The sequence below is a fragment of the Syngnathoides biaculeatus genome, chromosome 7, assembly GCF_019802595.1.
Source record: "Syngnathoides biaculeatus isolate LvHL_M chromosome 7, ASM1980259v1, whole genome shotgun sequence".
Taxonomy (NCBI): domain Eukaryota; kingdom Metazoa; phylum Chordata; class Actinopteri; order Syngnathiformes; family Syngnathidae; genus Syngnathoides; species Syngnathoides biaculeatus.
In genome coordinates this window covers 4815526-4834978 of record NC_084646.1, presented here as the reverse complement: position 1 = coordinate 4834978, position 19453 = coordinate 4815526, and the positions used below count along the sequence as shown (strand labels likewise).

At 41.0% G+C, this 19453-nt stretch overlaps 1 protein-coding gene across 1 annotated transcript in view; it reads left to right on the top strand.

The window, feature by feature from the left end:
- The window catches only part of acbd6 (acyl-CoA binding domain containing 6), a 36577-nt gene extending 17369 nt beyond the window's left edge, over positions 1–19208 (top strand). The window contains exons 7-8 of the mRNA XM_061824969.1: positions 16521–16551; positions 18620–19208. Of these exons, the coding sequence (XP_061680953.1) occupies positions 16521–16551; positions 18620–18774 (186 nt within the window). The 3' untranslated portion in view covers positions 18775–19208. The remainder of the gene's footprint in view (positions 1–16520; positions 16552–18619) is intronic.
- The last annotated feature ends 245 nt before the right edge of the window (positions 19209–19453 follow it).

Sequence of the window (19453 nt, the reverse complement as noted above, 5' to 3'; positions counted from 1 at the left end):
AGGTAATGATTTTTTGGCCAAACTGTAATGAAAGCCCCCCACCTCCACACACAAAAAAAAAGCATTTAAAAGAGAAATTGAGGAATGTTTGTTTGGCACCACTGGTAATCTGTCTTGACCTCCACCAACTGCTGAGCAACCAGTAAATAAAGATCAAACATGATTTATGCTTAATTTGTTGATTAAAAAGGTTGGGGGGCGGGGGACTTCAGTGTTAAACAAAAAGTATTATTTGCCTGGCTGAGGAGGGAAATCGTTTGAAATTAATCAACTGATTGTTTTCGTGAATTGTTCCCAAACCCCGGTAACCTGCATTAAGGGCTCGTTTGATAGTTAATCCTGGATCAAGCCCGGCAGCGCGGCGGTACAATAGATCGGTGTGTGGCTCTGCCACCTGCCAACTGTACAGTAGACCCCATCCTCACAATGTTGCCACTCGCCCAGTGAAAGTGGGGCAGGCACAAACGGGGGAGAGGCCCAAGTTCATTTAAAGAATTCCGTCATATCACAAGTGGAGTGAAACCGGATCACGTTGTGTAATTAAGTAATTTGCATAACCCTCGTAGTTCCTATAGAATCATGCACAGTAGGCGTTATCACTTATTTCTGTAATTGTGCCATTATAAGTCTCATGACCGAGAGACTGATAAATCTGAAATGTAAAATTATCCCATGGACTACAGCCAACAATTCTGAAAAAAACATTCCAGGGCACGTAGTCGTCCTCTAAATTCCGATTCGTTATTCGTGTTGACACTAATGATTAACTCCAGAATCAAAATTGAATTGTTATTCCTTGTATTATTCCCAAATAAGGACATGTCATAGTCTAACTAATAAAAAGTGAAATTTGATTATTCACAAACTATCCAAGTGGAAAGAGAGTATTCCCCACTAACTCATTATCTGCCACGTTCGCCCATACATTCAGCCACGCATCCCAGATGGAAATTCCATTCTTCTGACTGAAACATCCAAATAAAACAGACAATTGCCATGGAAATGTGAGTCAGACATTTTGGACTTGCTGCAGACGGCCACAATGGTCAAGAACAGCCAAGTGTATTTACACAATGTGGTATTTTGAGCGTGATTAGTGGGAGTAAGTGGCAGAGGCGCGGAGGGAAAATTGGGATTAACCCGACAAAGTGCAGGTTAACCCCAAGCAGAAAACGCCGTGAAGGACACATTGTTCACGCCTCACCAAGAGGAAGTGAGCGGAAGACGTAGCAGAGCAGGTGTCACATGCTCACGTGCGCACGGCTGTTTCGTTCACCCTCACCTCCGCCTCCACTTTGTATTAAAACAACATGAACCATGAGGCAGAGAGGGTGACTTGCAGCACCGCTAATTCTAATTAATCCAGCGTGGTAGCACGGCAGCGGCAGGACCCAAGTGCTCCCAGTCTATCAGATAGAAATTCATAACTTAATTGAGGTCAGAGCCCGGAGCCGGCAGAACAAAAGTCTCGAGCTGGGTCCAGCTAGATCAATAGTAATAAATATCTGACTGGAGGGATTGCCCACAATTGGAGGCTGAGGAACACGAAACAACAAAGTCGAGATGATTCTACTATTCATGCCTCCTGGTACTGGATTTAACTATTTCAGTTTATGGATCCAGTGGAGGAGCTTCACTCATAAGATTTATGACAATAATGTCATGCTGTGACAGAAATGACAGGATCTTTAGAGCCTCTTTTTACCACTCCAATATCAGTTTGTAATTATTTTACGCTTTCATTTCCCTAATGAAGCTTAATAGAAAGAAGGAACAGAACATAGTTTTAAAAAGACAACTGTCAGGATCAGAAGTGATTTTTACCTGATACAACATCAGAATTATCTTTTATCTTTAATTTCTTTAACGGAATTTATACTAACAGCCTGGACTGTTGAATATTATTAATAATGATTATTATTATTTGAAATTATTACAAATATACAAATATAAATCCTAAGGATACAGTGACAGCCAGCTAAAAGTTTCCAAGAACATTTTAGTATACAGTACATTAATTTCACGATACAGAGGAAAGGTACTGAATTTGCATGATGAATGAATAATTCAGTCATCATTTGAATTCGTTATTACTTGTTTCGTTTACTAAGTTCTGGCCTTGAAGAAAATGCTTGTGGGTCAGCAATTTCAGTGTTCCTGTCACCTTATACAAAAAATAAATTATGATATTTGGCATCTACTCGAGTCAAAACTTATTTTAAAAAAAAATCTAAATTCTTATTAATTTCTCATAATTGCAATATTGCATCGGTCTTAAATCATGGAAACTGTTTTCATATGCCCTTGTTTTTTTTTTTTTTTTCTGGAAAATTTGTCCCATTTTTCATCCAGTTAAAAATGGTAGATCCCAAACTCATCAGCCAGTCTGTCTACTCCGGCACTCATTTCCAGAAATTTAGCACCCAAGGGAATGGCCAACTTTATGGGGGATTTTCTTCTGGGGTGATCATCACTCTACACCTCATTGCAAGAAGCATTTTAAAATTTTAGCACTTATTTCAGTGTGATTATTTAATAAGGCACCACCGTGGGGTTAAAGATAGTACAAAAATAGCAGATTCCCTTTCCAAGCAATAACCTATCCTAACTCTCCTCTGTTTGCAAGAGTGAGGTTTAATGTTCAATTTTATTAATAATCTATATAAGTGTATTTCTGTGTTAAACTACTTATCGATAATATATATTTTATTTCCTACCAGAAATATTGCTACAGTTTTTATAGAATTCTGTTTTTCTAATTCATCACAAAATGCGATTGGGTGGCAACCAGTTCAGGGTGTACCCCACTTCCTGCCTCATTTTAGCTGGGATAGGCTCTGGCACTCCCATGACCCTTGTGAGGATAAGCGATTCAGAAAATAGATGGATGGATTGGTAATTAATCACAAACACCAGAGTTTTACTGTTTTTGGAGTGAGAGGGGATTATTTTCCATGTTCAGCATCTTTTGTGGCTCACACATGTGCACACACACACGTGCACGCATGCGTGCTCACACACGTACACACACACACACACACACACATTTGGCTGATTGAAAGTCAATGTTGGAGGTATTGTTACAGGTTGCCTTCGCTCCCCTTTCCCAGCAATACTGTCTGTAACTAATGGCTCAGTCAACCCAGTCACAGCAAATACCCAGTATGATTCATCATAATTGTGTGCACCCAAGTGTGTTGCGTGTACATGTGCTTGTAAATGTGCAACGTATCCTCTACCCCGCGGAAGATTAGTATGTACAAAAAGGGATAAAAATGAAAAATGCACTCTGGAGAAACCAAATAAATAAAAATTCACTCGGCTGTATCTGCGCCACAATCACGCAGTATCGTGTGGATGACGATTGCAGTATGGATGTGAGATAAGCACATTTCAACTCCCTCAGCAGCATGACTGATTAATACTGGACTCAACGGTAGTTTGCCTCATACATACACTGTTACTCATATTTAAGAGCACTCCCACTGACTGCCTCTTTATAATAGACCGAATGGCAGCATTACTATAAAGTATCGCTCCCGTCTTTACAAGTTTGTTTGCCTGCTGAGTTTTCTCTCCTTAACTTTATGACATTACTGGCTCCGATGCATCTGCTTAGGTCTGCGAGGTCTCCGGATACTCAGTTTTCCTCCGACATTCTGAAAACATGCACAGTAGATGGACTAAATTGCCTGTAGGTGTGAACGTGAGTGTGAATGGTTGTTTATATGTGCCCTGTAATTTGCTGGTGACCAATTCAGGGTGCAGCTCCTTTCTTGTCCAGAGAGAGTTGGGAGTCTGCGAACCAAGTGTGGATAAGCGGTGCAAAAAATGGGCGGATGGATAGATTTAATATTTGTGGTTTAGGATCACCTACAGTACCTTGGTTCAGAGGTTTCCGTGGGCAAATCACCGCTGTTGCAAAGTGTAAATGGACACTATGTCTTTGGCAATCTGTAATGTGATTGAGTTTGTGATTTCCTTCCCCAGGCTTATTTCTTCCCATTTGGGTTGGGCATTGAGAATCGAAAACCGATTATAATCGGGACTAATCTTCCGCTTCGCCTAGATGGAATCGTTCAAATTTCAAAATTTCAGTTCCTAATTTCGATACCTACAGTCCACTTATCCAGAAGAAGAAGTGGCAACTTTGGCTGTCCCTCTAATTAGCTCATTTCTAATCTTATCCAACCTGCTCACGCCGAGTGACAACCTCAGCATCTTCATTTCTGCCACCTTCAGTTCTGCTTCCTGTACGACCGTCTCTAATCCGTACATCATGGCCTCACCACTTTAATAAACTTTGCCCTTCATCCTAGCAGAGACTCCTCTGTCACATAACACACCAGACACCTTCCGCCAGCTGTTCCAACATGTTTGTATATCTGCACTAATGGTTTTTAGCATTTGTTTTAGTCTTCAAACCAACGTAAGCATTGATGGCTGAAAATAAAGCTTAACATTAGACTAGTACTTTACCATAGCAACTTTACATCACAATGAATTGGAACAATATTCACAAACCTCTCATAGTATCAAAAACACTAAACTTGTGGCTCATTGGTTGGCATGGAACGGAATCGGGACCTTATAGCATTTTGTTATTTCCATTAAAAAAAATAATAATAAATAAATAAATAAATCACCGGTGCCGTGTGAATTTATTTTCCATGCCCAAATGTTGTTCCGATGCATACCATTCAAAATAAAAGGCTTACAAAATTAAAACAGGAGATCAAGTTAAAACATGCGCACACAAATCATTTGATGAGATGAAACTGTTCCAAATAACTATTTTAAAAATGCTACACTTTTATCTGAAAGAATAATGAATGAATATTTGGTGAATTGGTTTAGTTCCACACACACATCCTTTTAGTTTGATGGTTTGCTATTTTTATTGGTGATAAAGAAGTCAAATGGTCATTTTAGCCTTGATTTAAACCATGCAAACCTTTTTGACCTAAATTCAAAGATTGCCCAGCCCTACATGTGATACCCAAAACAATGCCAATATGATTCCGTTCATATTAACTGTTTCTTTCTGGGAACTAAAGTCACTGGTCACTTTTTTTTAATTGTTGCTAGGGAGGTCAGAAAAGTCGCTCAGTTGTCTCCACTGACTGTGCTTTTTTTTTTTTTTTTTTTTTTTTTAACTAGCTTCTCTCTGGTTTCAGCCATTTGTCTGTGGCAGCAGTGCATGTCACCTCGTGATGATGGATGAATATTGGATTGAATTCAGATGAATTTGGTTGAGTTCCTTTCTAGAGAACTGCTCATAAATATTTCAGTCGAAATCGTTCCTTTGGCGTTTAGGGGTGTACTTGGTAGTCATGTTTAATTGGTGTTAGGATTAGGAAGAGGGCTTTGTGGAAAAAAAAAATGTTAGCGAACCCCTGATCTGCGATATAGGGAAATAAAAATGCATGCTTTCATAAACGCATAATTCTCCATTTATATCACCACAGTGTCACCACCTCAAGTTTGGTAGTTGCTCGTGAGCAAAATAATGTTTACGTACTGTAATTTTTACAATTCCCTGTCAATTCTTAGCCACCACAGTGAGTTTTACAAGAAATTCAAATGGCATACTGTATATCACATCCACTTTACATTTTAAGAAACACTACTTTGAAGTCTTCTGGGATTCATATTAACCAGTCGCCACATTGCTCGACTTAATGAAATAAGACCTGGAGCAGTTTCAAAAGAGCCAGTCAGACATTTGCAGACTTATGAATATATAATGTGAGCACTGAGAGGCCAGCTTGTGACTTGACAATAATGCGGCTGTCCAAAGATCCCTTGCAGCAGGGAGCAGTCGTCTTTGCCTTCATCAGCTCTTGTTTCTTTCTTATTGGCCACTCACTGGGCCTCGCCTACATCCTACTATTTGATTTCCATCGTTCTTAACCATCCACATAAATTGTCAGGGGCATTAAAGCTGTCCTCGACCGCTTCAGCCAGAGAAGGGGGGTGGGTGGGGAGTAAGAGCACAGAAACATAGTGGGTGGAGTGAAGGGGGCTGGGGTGGGGAGAGAAAATAAACAAAGTAAGTGTTTTGCCTTCCATCAGTCTCCCGCAGTACTCAGCTTTATGAGCCCCCCACCGCCCCTACTCTCGCAGCTTCCGCCGCAGCCCCCGTTCGCTCGGCCATTGATTTTCATATTACACTCTTTTATGCATTTATTTATTTCATATATTTCTTTTTAAACATCATCGACGAGTTGCAGGAAAACAGACGGGGGGGGGGGGGGGGCAGCTATGTTAATTCCAGGCTTCAACCTTATCCTCCTCTCCGATGGTCGTAATGGAGGCTAAGGCGTCCCATGGGAACAACCATGCTTGGTGACGTGAAGAGGGGCGGAGGCTGCATCAGGGTAGAAGACGGATTTACAAACAAGGGAAGCATATTTTGTGCTCCTATCTGTGAAAACCAAGTGAAAGATTCTACGATTGTTTAAAATTTTAAGGTTGCTTTTACTGTACTTGTTGAATTACCTGTTGGGTAAAAATAGCCGTTGCTGCAACATAATTAAGAAAAAATATCCATGTAATCTATACCATTTTTACTGGTTTGTAATGTCAAGTGTACGCGTGGGGAGGGGGCACCTGAAGGACACACCCAGACGGTGTGAAGGGCGGCGAGTTAGGCGTCAAGATAATTTGACCACAGGTGGCAGTCCTCGCACACTGAGTGGCAAGGTTACCTCTTGCACTTTGAGAGGAGGCCCAGATTCAATTAAGGTTTACCCCCCCCCCCCCCCCACCCACACACACATGCAAGCGCAGATCCTTTTAACACCATGGGCTTCCCAGTACACACACCCGCGGATCTGATTTGTTATTTTAAATTCCAAGATACACACACACTCAAAAATTCCTCACGTTTGCAAAAGTAAATAATACAACTCTTTAATTTTCCTGCACGGGGAAATTCAATTTACACTCTCAAGAGAGACGGTGTATGTTCAGTCCCTTGCTCTAAGGTACATAAATAATCCCCAGGAAGTGAACAGCTTCATTGGCAACTCATGCTGTACCTATTAACCAATTGAAAGTTAGACTGGGAATTCACATAAAGCAAGTCCTGAACCTGTAACACACTGATTAATAGAGAACTTCTTGCATGCTAAACTGTGGAGGATGGACCTCTGACCTTAGCGATATTATGACCACGCTCTAACCAAGTCACGCAATTACAGTAGATCCTCTTTGTTGTAACACAATCTGTTCATCTTGACCTCTGATTTGTTCAGCTTTTGAATCAATTTCGCCCTTGGGTTATGGCGGCAATACATAATCAGTTTATATATAATGATGTTTCTTTTTATGCTAATCTAGAAATATATAATTTAAAGAAGGTGCATAAAGAAGTTGCTTCAAGTGAGTTGTTGATGGCTGGAGATTTTCACCTTTACCACACAAAAAAAGACTTTTATGGACTCTATAAACTCTCGCGACAACGCCCGCATTGCATCACATGACCTACGCATGGCCACATGGCACCTCTGCATAGCTTGTAAAGTAAAGTAAAGCAAAAATGCCTTCAGGAATTTGTCATTGTCTCCCTGAGCACAACCTATGTTGCTTGCAGGAAGCGTGTGACGCATGTTCTGCTTTAAGCCGTTTATTGACGGGCTAGCTAACATTCGTATTAGCTCACGGGACGGATTGACAATGGCATCAAAATGTATTGGCCCCCTTCTCAAATTCCAATATTTTTGCATAGTTTCTCTACTTTAAGTTTAAGATCATCAAACGTGTAAATATCAGACAAATATGACCAACATTAACTTAATACTATTTTTTAATGTGGTGATTTCATTTACTAAAGAAAAAAATATTCAAAAGTTACCGAATGCTATATGAAAAAGTAATGGCCAACCAAAACCTGGTTGGGCAATCCTCATCCGCAACAACCGAAATCAAAGGTTTTCTGTAACTGCCAATGAGCCTGGCCTCTGGCTGCCTGCCATGCTTTTTTCTCGTGCAAATTTTAAAAATCATTGATTACACCCTTCCTCGATGTGCCAGCTCAGCAAGTACGTAGACCAGTCGACTAACATGTATATGATATGGTGTTCATTCACTAATCAGTTTGATAGACTTGCTATCGGCTGTAATTACTCATGCTGGGATCACAAACAACAGGTTATACTTGCATAACTCGGGTTCTTACATGTGTTTAGATGCTAAAGAAGTATCACACCACTCTTCAATTGTACTGCCTTCCTCATTTTCCCACATTCTGTTCCTGCCCTTTTCTGTCCTGTTGCTTTTTTTAGTTATTGTATCTCCTCACTGAAAACGGAACTACCCCGCCTTTCCCCCATCTACTAATGACTGTTGTAATGTGACTTGTGTTCAAATGTCTCCATTGTCTCATTATTGTTCTGCTTTAATTCTCACCTTGAGTCCCCTTGTCTACTCTATCCTTCTGTCTGTCTCATGAAACACTTTACTGTCTGGCTGCATTTTCAATAAACATCAGAATAATTTAAAAAAATAATAAAAATGAACAGGGGTAGTATTTCAAACGACCCGGTTGCACAGCAAAACTGTTCCAGTAAAAAGGCATACAACAGTGGCCTGTTTACTAGTGCTTTATATTCATTACCGTAATTTTCGGCCTATAGAGCGCACCTGATTATAAGCCTCACCCAGTACATGTGTAAAGGAAATACCATTTGGTACATACATAAGCCGCAGCTGTGTAAAAGCCGCAAGTGCCCACATTGAAATTCACATTGAAACATGAGATATTTACAAAATAAGACTATACATCAAAAGAGTTTTCAGTTTTATTACCTTATCTTATCATAACATCGCAACAACACTGTAGCACGAACAGGGATGTTTAAAAAAAAAAAAAAAACAGCCACAGCAGCTACACAGTAGCAACACGGTAGCACAGCATTAACAGTTGAAAAAAAAAACCATACCTAAATCACTGAGATGCGTTAGTAACCAAGCAGAAACACGCTAGCGTGGTGGTTACACTAGCGTGGCACTAAAATTAATGCTGCGCTAACTGGGCTGGTTAAAAAAAACAACAACATACCGGTAAAAATCACTGAGACACGGCAGTAACACAGCAGCAACACGCTACCACAGCGCTAACTGGGCCGGTTAAAAAAAAAAAAAAACATACCGGTAAAAATCACTGAGACATGGCAGTAACACAGGAGCAACATGCTAGTACAGCGCTAACGCTAGCGCAGCGCTAACAGGGCCGGTTTAAAAAAAACATACCGGTAAAAGTCACTTCCTCTGCACATATATTCCACTGGTCTCACTCTTACCTTTTCTGCTCGAGTGCCCCCTTGGGATCGTGAAGAAAAAATGCACAAATTAGCCGCATCACTGCATAAGCCACAGGGTTGAAAGCATGTGAGAAAAGTCGTGGCTTATAGCCCGGAAATTACCGTATTAACTTCTTAGTGCTGAGATGTGAAAGTCCGGGTTGTGTGAAAAAAGTCAGTCAAGAATGTATAATAATCAAAACTAGTTGTTTATAAATGATTCTGATAGATGTGCTTCGCTCAGTCATTCATCACGAAAAAGTGCAAGTGCTCTGTCTTTCCTGATGACTCGTGCCCGCTTGTTTGTCTCACGGGTCTTTGCAATCCATCCTACTCACAAAAACTCACTTGGTATGTCCTGCGCGCTGCAGTCATTCATCATAAAATCTTTAAAAAGTCTATGAAGCTTCAGGTTTTTTGGTGGCCCAGTTGCAGTTCTTGTACTAGAAGTGACCGGCGTCTTCATCTCCTCCATCTTGCAGCGTTTTTGATTAATGGCACCTGCTCTTCATAATGTGATCTGCTCGAATCTGCATACCAATGATTCGAGTCGATCGATTCCCCCAACACGCACGCGCTCTCCCTCTCAACTGCTGTCATTACAAAGTCAGAAGCAGCAACATGCCTTGTTCATAAATCATAATTGCTTGACCATTTTCCCCACTTGTTTAATGAACAAAAGAGATGAATCCATGATGATTGCTGTAATTTATCCCTGATAGAATAGATTTTCACAACACACTTCAAATTTGAAGCTGGTCCTTTCACTGCTGAAAGGTAACCAAATGTTCATTTTTTTGGTTGTCTTTAGCGAAGTGTCACTTCATCAGTATAGTATTTATTTTATTTTTTTTTTTACATTGATGGATGTTGATTTAGAATCTAGCAGCAGGGTGAGCTCACCAACCTCACATTTCTGCAGTTGTCTTCAAATCTGGGCTTTTGGTTGCCTGTGTGAAGTTTGGCTGTTCTCCGCGTGACTGCATGTATTTTCCCTCGTGAAGTACATTTTTCCCCTACGTTCCAAAAACATGCATGTTAGGTTCACTGAAGATTCTGAATTTTCCCTGTCTGTCTGTCTGTCTGTCTGTCTGTCTGTCTGTCTGTCTGTCTGTCTGTCTTTCTTTCTTTCTTACACGTCTCGTATAAATGAATGAGACGTTCTCCGCGAGCATAAGATTGCTACGTGTGAAAGATAGAATGAAATCAGAAGCATGACGTCTCTCTCAGTTAAGAATGTATTGTATTTAGAATCTATAATATATCGTTGATTTGAATGAAATCAGAAGCATGGAGTCTGTCTCAGTTCAGAATGTATTGTATTGTATTTGCCATTTTTTCTGTTTGTCTTACGTCAGCGCACGTGGCGTGACGTCACTTCAGGAGGCGTGGTTAAGTGCCCTGTACGGAGGGGTCAATTGTCTTCAATTGCTAATGTAATATATTTTCCGCGCCGAAAAACCTTTAATTTTCTCCAAAGCCAACAGTGCGCTTTATAATCTGGTGTGCCTTGTATATAGATTAATATTGACCTTACAGTGGATGCATAACATAACCCCAGCCTCTACTCTATTCTATGCACCTTATAATGCGGTGCGCCTTATAGATGAGAAAAGTTTTAAAATGGGCCAGTCACGGAAGGTGCACCTTCTAATTCGGTGCGCCTTATATTGCAGTTCCCGCGTTCAAGAGAGTTTATCGATTTGTTCTCAATTTATTTTCCACACTCCCAGTTTGTTAATAATGCGTAAAATTACCAGCCTATGTAAAGACAGATTTGTTTAAAAAAAAAAAAAAAAAAAAACTAGAACATATTACAGTATTTGGACAAATGAGGTTTACACTCAACAGTGGTCCATGAGTATATACCAGGGGTGTCAAACTCATTTTTCTCACACGCCACATTGTTATTGTGGTTTCCCTCAGAGGACTGCAGAACAAAAATATTTAATCAAATCATATTTACATCATCAATTTATGAACTAGTTTTGGAATCAGAAATGTGTTATGGGTAATGTGTTTTTCAACTATTCACATTTGGTCACACAAAAATGGTTGTAATATCTCAACTTTATCATTTATCAGATCTGGCCCCCGGGCTTTGAGTTTGACACCTGTGGTATATACTGTACTGTATTTCAAGATGGACACTTGTATAGAATCATGCTTTGTTGATTTTGTATGGAATTTAACGGCAATCATATGAACTTTTGATTATTAAGTTTACTCGACATTATTCAGGGTTATTGTTTTTCTTGCTGGGATAGATCACCGAGTTCTGCTACCTTATAGAAATTTGTTCAGTTTTGTCTCTGTACTTGGTAAAGAAATGTTTGCAGGGAAGCTTGTTCTGCAAAATCCACCTCTGCATCTGCTGGATTTGACAGGACAGGCTTTACCATCAACCTAAGCAAATCTCATCCAAGGTTCAGACAAACAATCAGAATGAAAGACTGCATCGTAGACTCCAGAGTCGTCTGCGCTCTATTTCTATCCCCAAACTGAGTTATGTTTTATGCCCTTGAAGCTGCCACTTAATGCTCCTATAAACATTTTAGCTTTAACATTTGGAATATTCTTGTACGAGCAGCAAGAAATTTGTTTGAGGATCCGAACATAAAACCCATTTTAGTCACTTTCAATGTCCATTTGTGACAGTTCCTCTGTGTTTATGTTGTGGATAAATTCAAGTACAGCTGAGGGGTTTTATTACTTACATGAGATTCCTTCACTCTCATCAGACTGATATTTGATGAGTTTACAGTACACAAACATGCTATCTAACCTTTTTATTTGCCAGACTAAAAAAAAAAAAATCAGAAATGCGTGGCATGTCTTTCTCTTTTCCCTTTCATCATTCTCTTACCTCACCTCATTTGCATGGTAGAAATGATAAATGGGTGTGATTTTAACATCTAGCAATCCCGCAATTGTACTAATAGGTCATTCCCTATTCAAGCTGCACCTGAGCATATTGGTCCGGCCCATTCGGGTGATCCACTGCTTGGTGCTGGAGTTATTGCTATTGTGCAAGCCGTTTCTTTATTGAACACTCTGCTGACGTTTCTGCACCGCATGGGGAAACATTGGATGACATGCGAAAGCTGAGGTTTGGTGCAACATGCCTCTGTAATGTGATGGGAACAGGGGTGCACCCGAGCGGGGGGGGGTCAGTACTAAGGGTCTCACTTCCAAGCTACTTTCAAAGCAAATGGAAGACAATCCAATTTCCTGTGATTCCATCAAGCCTCGTTCCTGGATCTGGGGGCATTAGGAAGCACTGAGAGGACAGGCCACTGACCCATCATATGTACATGGACACACACACACTACACATTGTATTAAAAACACTGTCTACAGTCAACACTATCATTTTAAATATTGAATTTTATTACTGTACATTTTTTTTAAATTCTTTGGTTATTTAAGATGACTTATTCTGTGTTGTATCCTATACAGTAGGACTAATTTTTTTTATTTTTTTAAAACACATTTTGGCCTTTCGCCTACAGCAGGGGTGTCAAACTCATTTTGTCGCGGGCCACATTGTACTTGCGGTTTCCCTTAGATGGCAATTATGACTGTGAAACCATAAAAATCTGTAACCGCCTCATCATGTAGATGTGAAATTTATGAACTACTTTCCAACTATTCTTGTTAGGTAACACAAAAATGCTTGTAATATCTCGGCGTTATCGTATATGATATGACAATTTTGAATTTTGGTACAGATTTGAACAAAAAAAATAATGGAAGTTGACACACAAGATTTGCCTCCACACGTGACATAAACTCATGCGGCTGGCCAGATCTGGCCCCCGGGCCTCGAGTTTGAGACCTGTGGCATTCGGGTATTTTGAGTAGGGGACTGAAAATAATTTGTGAAAAGTCCAAGATTTTCATCTTTTTTTCTGGTGCTGTATAAATTATATAAACGCTGCCACCAGAAAGTATGCACACCCCTTCACTTTTTTTTCCCCCCATTTTGGGATCTCACAGAGTTATTCTCAGGTGATTTTAGTAGTTTCCTTTAACATAAGTCTAAATAAATTATCCCATAATGACGAAGTAAAAACATGTTTTCAGACAGTTGTGCAGCTTTGTTGAAAATCTAAACACTTAAAACATCCGAGCCACATACAGTAAGTATTCACACCCTTGGCTTGATATTTTGTTGAAGCACCTTTGGCGGCAATCACAACTTCAAGTCTTCTTGGTCTTCTTGGGCATGTCTTTACGAGCGTGGCACACTTGTTTTGGGGCATTTTCTGCCATTCTTCTCTCAGTGGCCCGCCATTTTTAGGTCTTTCCAGAGATACTCGATTGGATTCAAGTCTGAGCCCTGAACCCACTCCTTTGGTATCTTGGTTTTGTGGTTTAATTGCTTAGACTTCATTTCTCAGTTTCTTCTCTAATATGCACTGCCCTTATATATACAGGTGTGCAGCATTTCAAATGATGTTCAATCAACTGAATTTGGAATCCAAGTTTTATGCATCTCAAAATTTGTGGAAAAAAAGATCCATCTGAGTGTTACCATAATCCCCCACCTAGGTAGTTGCTGTCATATTTCAGTAATTTGATGTTTTTTTTTTTTTTTACTCTGATCATGCTGCAGTTTATACATTTTTGCACAATTCTCATAAGAACATGTGAATAAGAACTATCTTTGTGCATTTTTATAATATTTGAAGGGAAATGTGATTGTCACTTTAACTCGACATTCCATTTATTGTGCATGTCTGACTCTTTGTCAAGTACACATGGATATTGTAGCCAGCAACCGTGGATATTGATGTTAACCTCTGGAGTGACGAACGACTGTTTTTAATCAAAAAATGTTCAATTTTACACAATTTTAGCCACTTTTATTTAATGCCAACAAGCAAGCAGGGTGGGATTTGCCAGTTAGACTGCCAGTATTGTTGTGGGTTAACTGCGACCCTTTTTGTACACACTGGTGGAGATTTACATCTGTGTTTGAGACCCACCCAGAGGGAATAGAAAGCTCTAATCCAATCAGAAGGTCCCCAAAGTGCTGCCCCAGAGACAGAGAGGAAAAAGAGTGAAGGAAAGAGAGAGAGCGAGAGAATAACAATAGGATCACCATGCACTAAGGATGGCCTGGATGGAGGAAGAGAGGGAAGGAGAGGAAAATAAGGAAAAGAGGGAATGAAAGCATAGGGATTATGATGGAGGATTTGAGTAAATGGGAAACAGGGAAAAGGTGGATGTGGTAATGACAGCACAAGTGGAGGGAAATGGGGGATGAGAGAAAAGGAGTGACGCAAGAAGCAGAAGACTTGGTGGTTGCTAGGAAAAGTTAATGTTCAAATACCAAAAGTGAAGAAGACTAATGCGCACTTTCATCATCATACTTTTAATCTTTTCAAAGTGTTTTCACCGCAGAAAAGGAAATGTCACCACGACTGCCGCTTTACAATCGGCCTCCAATCACGTGGACCCGTTGGACTTTCGGCAGCAGTTTGACCGTTCATCATCATTACGGGGTGCAAAGGCAGGCTGGAGCAGTGATTAAGAACTGAATCTTCTGTTGATGATGCCTGTCATAGATTGGGTCTTGCTATACCCTTACATACATACCTCTAGCCCTGTCGTCAAGCCACATTTCAAACAAGAATTATGTCTCTACCATTGCCCTCTTAACCCGAATAACCATTTGAACCGCGCACACACACACACCCTAACTCTTAATGTACATCCGTTGCCCCCGGACTGATGTGTATCTGTGTCACGTAGCTACCATGTCAAGTAAACAGACTTTATATTTAAATAAAACAAATGACGGCTAAGCATTTGTAAACACATTTCTACACTGCTCACGAATCGTAATTTGATATTATCATCCCCATCACTAGCATGGCACCTTTCAAAGCCTCAAACAGTGGACCCAACCATTTGTCGATGGTTACAGTGATTGTGTAGAATCTGTTGCTGATAGATCATAAACCAGTTAAGTTGTAATGTACTACTGATACCACTTTTCTGGATTTCTAGTCTAAAACGCCAAAACAACCTGCCAGTAGCTGTGGGAAGTTCTGTGACACACACGCTGAGTTCCGCTACGGCACAACTCATTTGAATTGCGTATTCTCCTCAGTGCATCACTAGCATTGAAACAGGAGTTTAAATCATTCCGAGAGATTCTCACATCCTGTTTGAAAATATTTTAAATCGGGTTTCATCATCGTATTTTTAAATATTCAGTGTCATGCCTATAAACATTCTAAAATTGATATTGTAATGAAAAATACACATAACATTATTCACTTCAATGTCTATATGAAAAAATAAATATGAGCGAAGAACGCGTCATCCATGCGCAACGTTGCGGAAGCCTCATTCGACATTCAAGTGGTAGCCATATTGGCTGCATCTTCTGTCCGTGGCGTCACACAGGGACATTCGCCATTTAAAACATGCTGTGCCACCTACTAAGGGAGACGAACAACAGAGATATTCAGATTTTTCCGACGCCCCTTCTGACACGGAAGCTCTTTTCGAAGAAGAGAACATCTCACAACCGAGTGAAGTGACCGGGGCAATATTACGTATCATTGTCGTTTCGAGCCATATTTAGATGATATGTGGATCACGGCCAAACCGCATGCAGCCAAACCACCTCTTAGCCCGATCCACCTCCACGACAGCGATGAACAACGGCGTCCGTGGTCACGAGCGATGACGGCGCGGGAGGTGACGGGAGTTACAAAAAGCCACATACGGCAAAATCATGTTCTGTGGTGAAAAAACTGATGGGTCCATACTGGCTGCTGTTTTTTCATTAGTAACATACTAAAAATCATGCATTTCATGACAGTGGACCTTTAAATAATATTCCCAATGCTCACTTAAGGAAATTTGTCATGCTCATCCCAAGTTGAAATACATAAAACCTATTTTTGAAATCACACAAAGCAGTCAGACAGATCATGATCATGTTTGAGTCACGTGGGTCCCAAATCAATACCTCATCTCCTCATAATCCCCCTTCCAATGGGCCAATGAAAACAAATTCTGCTAAACCTATCCCTAACAAGTAGCCACTGATTAGTATCCTAACAGATGAATTTTTAGCATTTGGATCTGTGCTTGCCAACGTTGGCTGCAAATTTATTTCTCTTGTCATAACTCTGCGCTGATTTATTTTTCGCTCGTCACAAGTCTTCTGAACATTGTCTTTGCCTTTCACAGGATAATGAAGGACAGACGGCGCTACATTATGGTAAGAAGGCAGCTGTTGATGCGGGTGTTTCTGTTAACTTTCAAGTGCATTCCCACGTTGACGGAAATGTGTCCCAGTCAACTTCCTGCGCCCTTTTTCCATCCCAATGAGGCTTTCCTGTTCCTTGTGCATGTCCTTTGGTACGTTCGTATCCATGCACGCGTGGAGATTACCTGTATTTCTTCTGTCTATGTGAGCCAATGTGTGTGTATAAATGTGTGTAATAATCGCCCGGCCTCCCAGAGGAAATCACCAGCGGTTCCGAGACTCCCCCTGACCCTCTCGTGCCCCAACGCGCATGTCCCTGAGGGGCGGTTCCCTTGTCCTTCAGAGCCTGCATTTGTGGCTCCCGCCATCTGTCCTCTCCACCTCTCCGCAGCAGTTTGACGGTGGCCACGTTGCGTCACCCACTGGCACGTGCGCCCACAAACAGTTAGGTGGCATGTAAGAAGATGACTAATACACATAAGCGATGAACTCCGAGAGACAAATAGCAGAGAATGAACATTCATTTCCACCTCTCTTTGCACGGGGGCCACGGTGCCAGGCGAGTGATTAATTGAGGGTTTACTGCTCGCTATAAATTGTTCTCCTCCTCTACGGCTCCCCTGAGGGGCAGCTACTTTTTCTTTTTTCTTATTTATTTATTTTATTTTTTTGCAGCTCAAGGCCCAGGCCACGCGCGCTTCCGCGGCTAAATAAAACACTTATCAAATGCAGGCCTAGTTTAGGAAAAAAAAATAAGACACACGCTAATCTTGGCTGGCTTTCGCACGTGCCCTGCTCAGGCACACGGATGCACTCGCATTTGCCACGTATCATCACATCTCGCATGCGCTCTTTGAGGTTAAGAGGCCCGGCTGTCAGTCACTGTGCTGCTGACATCAGCGATCACGGTCGTGCATGTAGTCCACTGTTTTAAAGTAGCATTAGATACTGACAGGGAAGAGCACTCACGTAGTGAGAGGGAAAGGGGGGCTCTGGTAGGTACCAACGGCGTGAGAGGTGCATCGGCAAGGCAGGGATCCACTAACTAGGTTAAGAAGGTGAATGCGTCCCCACCCACCTTCTTCTTGAAAGGATGAGAGAAGAGCCTTTTAGTCGGGGCACAAATTGCCCTGGGGGCAGGAATGAAGCGTTGGAGGGAAGCAGAGGTCCGAGAGGGTGGCAGCGGTCGGGCCTGCAGATGGGCTTTTCATGAACTGGATCAGTGCATGTGGATTAAACTAGGAGACACGAATGAGCAGCTGTTACTGAGTACCGTCTTTTCCGCTCTATAAAGCGCACCAAAAGCCTTTAAATTTCTCCAAACGATGGTGCGCCTTATATATGGATCAATATTGAGCCTTTAGTGCAGCTCCATCTAATGGATGCATAATGTAACCCCAGGCTCTACTGTAGCATCTATTATAAAGCAGCGCGCCTTATAGTGCGGCGCGCCTTATATATGAAACAAGTTTTAAAATAGGCCTTTCATTGAAGGTGTGCCTTATAGTTTGGAAAATACAGTATTATAGTTCATTCAGTACAAATTTTATTGTGTTTTTAAGTGAACACTTTTCAGAGCCCTTTAGTTGGGGGTCTCCAGTTGTAGTGGTAAACTTTGGTCTGCTTGTGGAGGGCAGAGCTAGACCAAAGTGCTGTTTTGATTGGTTGAGAGAGAATTGTAATTTGCACTTAAATCGAAACACTTTTCAAATACTTTAGTTTACTTGATTGGATTTGTCTGTTGACCTTTTTGATTAATTGTATGTGGATTATCACGCACACCCCACGAGCGAACTGAACCACTTGCCGAAACATGGCGTAGTGAGCCAAGTCTTCCAAAATTGATAAACCTTTTCAGTTTTTTATCGACAACCAGAAAGAACAAGAATAGTGCTTTTTTTTGGAAATCACCTTCATCAAGGCTACTTCTGTAAACATCAGAGGTCTCAATACACGTCCCTGGGGAGCCTCAATGTGATGCTGACGAACATTTTGTATACATATTGTACATAATAGGTAGAGGTAAAAAATGGACTTATCTCAAACACATGCTGATCTAATAGTTTTCATCTTTGTGTAGCATCCGCGTGTGAATTTGGCGACATCGTGGAGCTCCTGCTGAGCGCCGGTGCCGACCCATTCATCAAAGACATGGAGGGCTCGCTCCCTGAGGAGGTCACAGAGTCCGGCGCCATCTCTTCACTCCTGCGCCAGTACACCGCTCCTAAAGGCTAGCGGAAGCCACGCCGTGCTGCCCCTCCACTCCAGAATCCCGTCCGATACGTCATTGTCTCATCACCACAGACTTCCCAGCATCCCTCACTTACCCGGAGAAAGACTTTGCAACCTCAGCAGCTTGTTTTTATTTTTTTTATTTCTTTTTTTGGTCCTAAACACCTCAGGTCGGTTGACTTTGCCATGTTTGTCCTTCATTTGAAAACATGAATTTTGACCTACTTCACTGACTCGGGTTTGCCGACATTGCTCTCGATCCAAGAAATTCATTTGTCACGAGTCCTGTAAAATAATTCGATGAGGCAAAAAGCTATTTTATCTTCAACAAGCACTATAGACATTTCTGACCACTGCTTCAGGTTGAAGATTCATTCGTGTTTCATTCCAAATAATAGTTTGTCTGTCATTTCTCAACATTAAATTCTTGTAAATGATTTTACTCTCATTTATCTTCACTGCAAATAATTCATCTTGGATTTGAATTTTTCCTCTTTCAGTTTAAGACCCAAATTGGTCTCAGACTTTGAGTTCTAATTTTCTTTGCATGACTCAAGTCATGGAAAAAATGCATAGTGTCAGTATAATAATAAAGTAGTTAACTAGAAAAGTAAAAATAAACAACTTTGACAGTGTGTTTGCGCAACCGTACACACACACACAAAATGTGGCTGTGTTAAAA